The sequence below is a fragment of the Martes martes genome (genome assembly GCF_963455335.1).
Source record: "Martes martes genome assembly, chromosome: 5".
In the NCBI taxonomy this organism is placed as follows: domain Eukaryota; kingdom Metazoa; phylum Chordata; class Mammalia; order Carnivora; family Mustelidae; genus Martes; species Martes martes.
Genome location: NC_137892.1, coordinates 8256901 through 8266760, shown reverse-complemented (window position 1 = coordinate 8266760; position 9860 = coordinate 8256901). Strand labels below are relative to the sequence as shown.

Here is a 9860-nt window from a genome sequence, read left to right as displayed (position 1 = left end):
CCTCATGTCCCTGCGTCCTGGGACCAGCATCCTGGGACCAGTGAGGAGCAGGGACTGCGGAGCGCTCACCAGGCCCCCGCGCGGCAGCGTCCGGCTGCGTCCGAGGACAGGAGCTCATGAAGACAATCCACTGTGTCTGTAACTCGTCGTTTTGCTCGGGCTGGCAGACATCCGGAGGAGCAACACTATTCCACAGGGACCGGGGGCTCACGCCGGAGGAGTCCAGGGCAGCCAGCGGGGAGCGTTCACCCAGGCACATGAAGGAGCTAACAAGGGGGCAGCGGGTCTGGCTGGAGTCAACAGCAGGCCGCCCTGGGATGTTCCTGGCCTGCTGGACACAGACAGGTGGCTCCCTCCAGTGCCTGCCCCTCCCGGTCCCCATACTCCTCTAGGACAGGGACACCCCTAGCACTGCCCAGGATGACAAGTGTCCCCGATGTCACTCAGTGGAGGCATGGGGCCCATCAGGACAAGTCCCATCTACAGTAGCCCCCTTTATTCTGCAGGGTGGACACAGGGCCTCTCTGGAGACTGGCCGGGCAGCAGAACAGACAGGAGGAGGGACGCCAGGTAAAGCGGCTGAAGCAAGCCATCTTGGGGGGGGGCCCTCCCGGAGGGCAGGCCATGTGCCAGGCACACCACCCCCAAATCCACAGAACCAGGGTTAGGAGACCTCCTCTGGAAATGCACCTGTTGATTTAGAATCCACACAGTGGCTCCAACTCCCACTCTCAAGCATCCTTAACAGCCCCATGTGTTCACACTGCGGGACCCAAGTCCCCACGGCCTTCCTTGCCATCACGTGCACTAATTGACAATGGGACCACAAGTCATGGTCTCGGAACGCTCGTCTAGTGGAGGAAATGTGAAGCCAAGGGACCCAGGAGCAGAGCGAGAGGAAACACTGCATTCCAGCCTGGGAGGGACCCACGCCCACACGGTTCCTCCGCTTCCCCAGGAAAAACACTCAGGTCAGCAGCCATGGGTGCACATGTAGAAGGGGTGGACGGAGGCCGACGCTAAGGCAGGTCCCTGGGAAAAACCACAGCACCGGAGGGGCAGATGGTGCAGAGAGAAAGCAGCGCAGCTGAGCAAAGACACCGGGAGACAGACGGGGGGACAGAGCTTCAAGGGCATGGACCCCTGAACACAGACCCCACAAAGACCCTGAAGACAGAGTTGGTGCTGGATGTGCAGGCTGTGGGGGGGCTAGTGCCCACAACAGGTCTGACCCACCTGCCCACCTCCCCCCACCCAGATGCTGCGAGCATCCCTTTGTCTCCACGTACACCGCAAATGTACCCTTAGTGGGCGTGCCCGACGCACACACAGACGTCTGCACAACCCCTGGAGCAGCCCCATCGTGGGTGGCATTTCCAGGGGGTGAGTGCCAGGTCCGGAAGACCCAGGCTGCCCAGGGACAACCATGGGCCCCGGAGACGCCAGGCCGATCAGACTCAGCGGCAGCAATAAGAGCTTTATGCAGAATCGTGACACACGGGGGCTGAGCACACCCCTGCTACAGGTCTCTATGGTAAAACGTTTACAGCCTGGGGACACGGACACCCAGAGAAGGGGACAGGGACACTGCTGAGGGACACGATCTTGAACAACCCGAGGCAGGCACCGGTGGTCCGTGTCCCGCGTGGGCACCTAGGTGCAGATCCTCATGGGTGGAGCGCGCTGCGTGTCCAGAAGGCGGCGATGGAGGAGCTGCTGGGGGCCAGGCCAGGGTGGACGCAGCTTCTAGGGCCTGGAGCCGGCACGGGGGACAGGACATCACTGCAGGGGGAGGGGTGGAGGTGGGAAAGAGAGGCAGCTGCTGTGCCAGGACCCAGGCCATGAGGGGGGACCCAGCCCCTGGCAGGCCCCCCAGCCCCACACATCTCCCCACAGCCAGAGCCTTATCATGGCCATTCTACCCCCCTGGGCCTTTGCAGAATCAGAATGGCACCTGGGGGACCAGAGGAGGGAGGGACAGGTGCTGCCAGACCTGCCGTCAGGTGAGAGGGCGTGTGGAGGCCAGGGCCTCCCGGGTCCATCATCCCTACAGTTCAGCCCCTAGCAGGAGCCAGGCAGCTGGGTGAGGCCGTCCCCCTCCCCGGCTGCCCACCTGCAGCAGCATGCTGAGACCCAGGCTGCGGTGCCTCCTCTCCAGCTCGGACACCACCTGTAGCAGGGACCCGAAGCGGTCGGCTGGGTCAGCGTCCTCGTCCTCCAGGGACCCCTCCTCCTTCTCCGCCTCCTGCAGAAAGCGCTCCTCCTCCTCGGCAAAGAAGGCCCGCAGCTTTCTGTAGTCGGTCAGGGCCTTCTTCCTGCGGTCCATCACGTGTCCCTGCAGGCCAGGGAGGGACACCTGTGTCCCCGCCAGACACCTGGGGCCTCCCGCCCCCACCGCTGCCCACCTCGGGGAGAAGCGGCATCCCTGCCCGGCGGGCTCAGGGGCCCCTCCTCGGGCAGACCGCAGGCGGGCCTGTTGCCACTTGCCTTCCACACGGCAGCGGCGGACTCCGCTTGGCCGTGCAGGTCCCGTGCGTCCTTCAGGTCCTTTCTCATGATCTCCACAGACCCCTTGTTCTCCTGCAAAGACACGCTGGTTACTGGGGGTGCGGTCAGAGGCCCCGGGGGGCCCACGAGCAGTATCCAGGGGCAGACCGGTCAAGGTCGGCACAAGGGGACTCAGCAGCCCTGCGAAGCTCTCCCCAGAAGAAACTCGGGCGGGGAAGCACCTGCTAAGACTGCAACCAGGCAACTGGACAAGGACCACGTTCTGGGGTCCCCAGTGTTACAGTCACCAAGGGAGCAATGCTGAGTGGCCTCTCAAGGGGGCACGGACCCCAGGCCTAGGGTCCCCCAGCAGCAGAACCCAGCTCCAGCCCACCAGTCCACCGGCTCCAGCCCCAGTGCAGCCCCTGCCCGCCCCCCGCCAGGGCCACCCAGTGCTCACAGGGACCCCAGGACCCACCACCTGTCCTCCCTGGGGTGGGCGGGACCACACAGTCTCTGTGCTGAAGGACATTCCGGCTGTCTTTAAAATACTGTTGTGACCAACCTCCATGGGGGGGGATCCAGGGCCCCCGCTACAATCCCCCTCTCCAACAGCCGGTTTCTCCCCAGGGTCGACAGCACAGCAAAGGCTTCCAGACTGGGGGGTGGGAGGGGTCGCTGAGAGCAAGGGAGAACACGGTCTGGGTGTAGGGAGGTGTGCGCCCTGGACCCCAGCAGCTGACAGCCAGGCTCACTGCCTGGTCCACCAGACAGATTCTGGGGGGGGGGGGGCAAAGGCGGGGGGGGGGCGGGGGGGAGGGGAACCTGCGGCAGAGTGACGTCACACCCGGAGGCAGGGCAACGAGGTGCTGGGGGGCGAGGTATGGGGGCAGGGCGGGCAAAGAGATGCTTTCTTCAGATGGGGGGGATGGGTACGACAGTCCGAAGATGGTACATGAGGATGACTGTGGGTGGCTGACAGGACACCAGCTCTGAGTGGGGGAGGGGGAAACCGCCACCGTCTGGAGGGAGGGGGTGACAGGGCACCGTCCGGGGCTGGGACACCAGCTGAGAGAGAGGGAAGGGATACAGAGCACCGTCTGGGGGCGGGGACCCGGGCTGGGGAAGGGAGACAGGACACCAGCTGGGGTGGGGGGGGGGGGGGCCGGACAGCGTCCGGGAGCGGGGAGAGGAGGGAGAAGGCACCATCCTGGGGCCGGGAAGGGGGACAGGGCCGCGTCCGGGGCGGGGCTCCGGGTTGGAGGTGGGGGACGGGACACCAGCGGAGGGCGGGGAAGGGCGAGAGGGCACCTTATGGGGGCGGGGACCCGGTTTGAGAGGGAAGGGAAAGGGCACCGGCCGGGGATCGGGAACCCGGGCTGGAGGTGGGGGCGGGACAGCAGCGGAGGGCGGGGAAGGGGCACGGGGCCGCGTCCGGGACGGGGACCCGCGGTGGGGACGGGGATGGGGACGCGGACGCGCCGCGCACCTTGCCGCGCAGCGCCTTCCTCCAGCGCGGCTCCCACTCGGGCGGCTCGGGGCCCGCGGCCATGCGGCAGGCGGCGCACAACGGACCCCCGTCGGCGCGGCACAGCAGCTGCAGCGCCGCCTCGGACGCCGGGCCGTCGCGCGCGGGCGCCGCGGCCGCCTCCTCGAGCGCCAGCAGCCGGCGGCTGAGCGGCGGGCGGCCGGGCTCCACGGCGCGCTGCCAGCAGTCGTCGGCGCACTCGGGGCACGGGAAGGGCCCGTCGTCCTCGGCCCAGAAGCGCACCACGCACGCCCGGCAGAAGCGGTGGCCGCAGTCGGCGCGCACCGGCTCTCGGGGCGCGCGCTGGCACAGGGCGCAGGAGGCCTCGGCGGGGCCCGCGGGGAGCGCCAGGGCTGCGGCGGCGGGGGCCCTCGGGGAGGGCGCGGCCGGAGGGCGGGCGAGGCCGGGGACGCGGCGGGCTGCAGGGACGGGGACGCAGATCGCGGCCGGAGAGCCGAAGGCCGGGACCAGGATGGCGACGGGGCCGCGCGGGGCGGGGACGGCGGGGCGCCGCGCGCCGGGTCCTGGCAGCGGTGTGCTCCGCGCTGGGGGCTCCCGGCCGCGGCGCTCCGGGCCCCAGGTCCTGGCAGGGGTGCGCGCCGCGCCTCCCGGGTCCTGGCAGGGAAGAGCTACTCGTGTGGTCCTGGCGGCGGGGCACTCCACACCCCGTCCGCGGCCGGCCCACAGCTTCGCGCCCTGAAACCTTACCGGGATCTCCACTTACCCCGTCCGTGACTCGCGGACGAGAGGGAAACTGGTGTACTAGTGTATGAAGGCTCCATTGAAAGAGTCTTTTGTAAGCTGCTAGGACCTGAGCTGAGGAGCACCCCGCCCACGCGGGGTTGGGGCGGAGCTGGAAACGGGGAGGGGGGGCTCCTCCCGTGCAACCGCTGCGCACGCGCCGCCACGCGTGGGCCCTTTCCCCGTGCACGCGCCTCCTCGCGGGAACCCGCCCGCTCGGCCCACCGCCCTGTCCCCCCGGCAACAGGCTTCCAGTCCGGCGCCCCGCGCGGGTTCTGGTGGAAGAGTCTAGAGGCGGACACTGAAGAGGTCCCGTGAGACCCGGAGCGACGGGCCCCGGGACTTTTATTAGTATTTCTTTAGAGAGAAAGAAAAAAAAAAATGGAGATCTGTCTCGCTGTGGTTTCGAAAACAACCAAGCACCCAGTTCCAATGAAAAAGTCACTGTGATTCAGCACTCCTTAATTTTTAAATTTTAAAAAAATTCACTCGTTACTCCGTATGAATGCAAAATCTTCCGAGCTCATTGCTTCCAGTTTAATATGTTCTTAAAATTTGGCGCAGACCTAAGAAGGCAGCCGATGGGAAGTGTAATTAGTAAACTCAGGTTAGTTCTGTGCAGTAATGGTCAGAAGAGGGTTTCAAGCCCCCCATACCCGACCTGCTCGGTAAATTAAGACCTTAGGGGAGGGGCGCCTGGGGGGCTCCGCGGGTTAAAGCCTCTGCCTTTGGCTCAGGTCATGGTCCCAGGTCCCAGGTCCTGGGATCGAGCCCCGCATCGAGCCCCGCATCGGGCTCTCTGCTCAGCGAGGAGTCGGCTTCCTCCTATCTCTCTGGCTGCCTCTCTGCCTACTTGCGATCTCTCTCTCTGTCAAATAAATAAATAAAATCTTTAAAAAAAAAAAAAAGAACTTAGGGGAGAGAAAAGCTAAGAGGGCTTTTCATAAAATTGAAATTTGGTACAGAAAAATATAATGGAGAAACAGCACACGCACACCCCTCCCACGATCCCCCTAGGATCTGTCAGTTCACAGAAAAAAGCAATTGCTGGGTAGATTGTTCTGTGTGGCTAGATGTTTCTTGGATGTGTCCCACCACAGGTGGTGGGAGGTGAGACAGCCACAGGGACGTGCACACACAGTCAGGCTAAGGAAGCTTGTGAGATTGTGTGAAAAACCTTAGGAGCCTGGTTATTTACATACATCATCCTGGCTGCCCTAAAGGAAAAACAAATAGTTATAGAGCTCACAGTCCTACTAAGTCTCCTAAGTCTCCCTCAGCTTACAAATGTCTTAGCAATCTACAAGAACAAAGCATTTCCATTGAAAACCTAGCTTCCAGAAGAGAATGTAGACGCAATTAAACGTCTTTATAGTGCAGCCCACGGACAGATACTTGAAGCGGATGGACAAAGTGTAGTGTCCCTCCAGTAGCTCCCAACGGTCTTACTGTTCATGCCCTGCTAGAGGGGAAAACAACCTTAACCTGACAATGGCAAGGCCTCGGGTATCCTGTGAGTGAGTCCTCTTTAATATACAAAAATCCTCATGAAGCCTCCCTTTTCCTTACCGCCCCAACTCCCAAGCATATAGTCAGCCACTCCTCAAGACCCCTGGGCAGCAGCTCTTTCTGCCATGGGTCCTGTCCCGTGCTTTTGTAAACCACCATTTTGCCCCAAAGACGTCTCAAGAATTCTTTCCTGGGTCGTCGGCTCCAGATCTCACCCCACCGAACCTCATTTATGTTCTAAAACCCCATCAGAAACATGAACACATGGAAATGCAGCTCACTCCTCCTGGCGAACAGATGTTTGACTTCAGACCCAGTCATTTGCCCTATAAATAGAGCCCTTATGGGGATAGTCAGCTGGAAGTCTCACCTGAGAGGAGAACTCTGGGCCCAGGCCTCTCAGTCGAGACGCCAGCCTGTCTGTCTCCATGGGGCACCGCCAGCTGATGAGTTGGATGTTGGAAGTGTCTCATTTTGCCTAATTCTCATTTGTTGCCTACTATTACATCAATGTGTAGATTCTTTTCTTCTATTAGGTTTCTATTACAACAGTTTTCTTTCCTTTTTGAGGTCAAAACACAGCTGTTTAGAATCTTCTGTTCAGAACACAGATGTGAGGGGGGAAAAAACACTCTGACTAGTTACTAAGAAATAGAAACATAAAAGAAGACTTTTCCTCACTGTTAATTTAGCAGACTCCCAAAACCTGGATTTTGCGAGTATTGTTTCTGGGAGACCATTAGGCAATGTAAGGACCTTCAGATTTCTCAAAACCTTTGGAATTCCTTTTTTAAAAATATGTTCTATTAAAATAAATCAAAATGGAAATAAAACTTTTCCTGATTTGTCTTGGTTTGGTTTGGAGAAATGTTTGTCACATCACTATTTTGGTGGGGGGAACCTCCAAATTTCCACTCATAGAGAATGAGCAAGTTGTAGCCATCCATTTGAAAATGCGTGCATGAGGGGCGCCTGAGTGGTTCAGTGGGTTAAAGCCTCTGCCTTCGGCTCAGGTCATGATCACAGGGTCCTGGGATCGAGCCCCGCATCGCATCGGGCTCTCTGCTCTGCAGGAAGCCTGCTTCCTCCCCTCTCTCTCTCTGCCTGCCTCTCTGCCTACTTGTGATCTCTCTCTCTCTCTGTCAAATAAATTTAAAAAAAAAAATTAAAAAAAGAAAATGCGTGCATGAGTTGAACCCCAATGTTTATAGCAGCAATGTCCACAGTAGCCAAACTATGGGAAGAGTCCAGATGTCCATCAACAGATGAATGGATAGAAATGTGGTCCGTATATACAATGGAATATTACTCAGCCATCAGAAAGGATGAAGTCTTGCCATTTACAACGACATGTTTGGAACCAGAGGGTATTATGCTAAGCCAAATACGTCAGTCAGAGAAAGACAATAATCACATGATTTCACTCATATGTGGAATTTAAGAAACAAAACAGACGAACATAGGGGAAGGGATAGAAAAAATAAGATGAAATCAGCGAGGGAGACACACCAAAAGAGACTCTTAACCGTAGGAAACAACCTGAGGTTGTTGAAGGGGAGTGGCTTGGAGGGATGGGGTAGCCGGGGGATAGGCATGAAGGCAGGCATGTTATGGAATGAGCACTGGGTGTTAAATGCAACTGATGCATGACTAAATTCTACCCCTGAAACTAGTAAAAATTTTTTAATGATTTTATTTATTTATTTGACAGACAGAGATCACAAGCCGACAGAGAGACAGGCAGAGAGAAGAGGGCGGGTAGTGGGCTTCCTGCTGAGCAGAGAGCCGATGTGGGACTCGATCCCAGGACCCTGAGATCATGAACTGAGCCGAAGGCAGAAGCTTAACCCACTGAGCCACCCAGGCACCCAAAACTAGTAAATTTTTAAAAAGAGAAAGAAAATGTGTGTGAGAGAGATTTCTGGGAATAAGGACTAGCAAATATCGTTTCATAGTCCCTAGATCTGTGCCAAATGCTAATGCGGACTTTCCCTGCCGTCAAGCAATTCTCTGTGATACCAGGTGCTTTGTACAATTTCAGTGAAGTCTACCCAAGGATCGTGTTAGCCCCCACGGGTTAAAGACCCCACAGTAGCCCATCACCTTTTAGGACCAGCAGAATCCAAATTGCATTGTGTGGCTTCCTCACTTCCCAAGACAGGCTTAAAGGGATCCCCTAGCATTTCTCCCCCCGCCCTCTGCACCCTCCAGGTGAGAGATTTCCTGGTTGCTCTTTCAGGACGCGCATTGGGTGCACAGGGCAGAGAGGCTGAGTAGGCTCTCCCTCTAGAACCACCCAGAAAATGGAAGAGTCCCTTCTAGATCTGAGGCAGAATCAGAGTGGGTGGTGATATGGATTACTGCTCAGAATTACATTCCATGAACACCCACAAGACAGCAGGACTGTCCAGGGCTCTGGCTGTCTTGAATTCCCACCACACTGATCCCAAAGCACTAAGAGAATGCCTCCCCACGAACGGGGGGTACTCCTGACTCAGCTGGCTGCATTCTGACCCACTTCCCTTTCTCTCAAGAGCCTATTCTAAATGGATTCATAGAAAATGTTTCAGGATTACACGGGCAATGATGAAAAACTCTGAGTGTCGTCCGTAAGACTGTGACAAAGGAGTTTGGTTTTGACCTAACAATAGACCAGGAGGACATAAGGAAAGGATTCTGAAGGGTGAGAACAGAACAGGCCCCCCGTGGGGGCCACTTTGGCATGAAGAGGGTTTTGAGCCGCAGAAGCGGCAGGAAGAGGCCCGCCCATCGCTCCCTCCCGGGCCTCGAGGCAGACACTCCTGAGGAATGAGCAGTTCCAGGGCCTGAAGAAGACAGGAGGTGGCCCCCAGGCGGACCTACCCCACTGGGCCCTATATGGTGTCCCCAGATCAGATGTCCGCTTGGCCCCAGCTCGCTGTCCTTCCCTTTCTCCTGTCGCTTCTCTGCAAAGGCGTCGTTCAGACCCACGCCCAGGTCCTAACAATCCCTTGGGATTGGGGGTTGCCCAGTCCCCAGTTCGTCCTCACCCGGGTCTCCTTCAAGGGATGTGCCCCACAGGTACGGATCCTTAGGGTGTTCGCTCTACCTTGTCGGGCTCATTCTGGGGTCCCAGCCAAAGACCCTCGGCAGGGTAGAGGAAACAGGCTCTTCGTGCCCCACGTTGTTCCCGCCGGGAAGGGTTCTCGCGCCTTCCCCGCGCGTGTGTGACGGGTTACACGGCCTTGGGGGTCGCCCCCCTTAAGTTCTGTTCTCGCAACGAGGCCGCGCAGAGCGAGGGCACCGGCGCCGCCAGCCCCGCTGCAGGGCCCAGCTGAGGGCAGGAGGGCGTTTGTGGACTGCTGCGGGGGGCGCAGGGCCCTCGCTCCCGGGCGGTCAGCTCGACCCCACGTCGGCGGGAGACGTCACTTCAGAAAAAAAATCGGACGAGGTGCAAACGTCCCATTGGGCCCACGGAAAAGGAATCAGACTAGTTAACGTCCGTTGCCACGCCACGAGCAGGACGGGGAGGGCCACCCGCCGAGCGGCCGCCGAGAGCTCTCTGCTCAGCAGGGAGCCTGCTTCCCTTCCTCTCTCTGCCTGCCTCTCTGCCTCC

At 59.0% G+C, this 9860-nt stretch overlaps 1 protein-coding gene across 1 annotated transcript; it reads right to left on the bottom strand.

Moving 5' to 3' along the window:
• Nucleotides 1–1462: 1462 nt before the first annotated feature.
• On the bottom strand, nucleotides 1463–6695 carry RNF187 (ring finger protein 187; the record flags this gene model as incomplete). The annotated part of the gene is made up of 5 exons (XM_080803224.1): nucleotides 1463–1782; nucleotides 2114–2335; nucleotides 2488–2580; nucleotides 3977–4711; nucleotides 6636–6695. 5 exons carry the CDS (start codon nucleotides 6693–6695, stop codon nucleotides 1780–1782), a joined length of 1113 nt encoding a protein of 370 aa, XP_080659350.1. The 3' UTR covers nucleotides 1463–1779.
• Between the last annotated feature and the right edge of the window lie 3165 nt (nucleotides 6696–9860).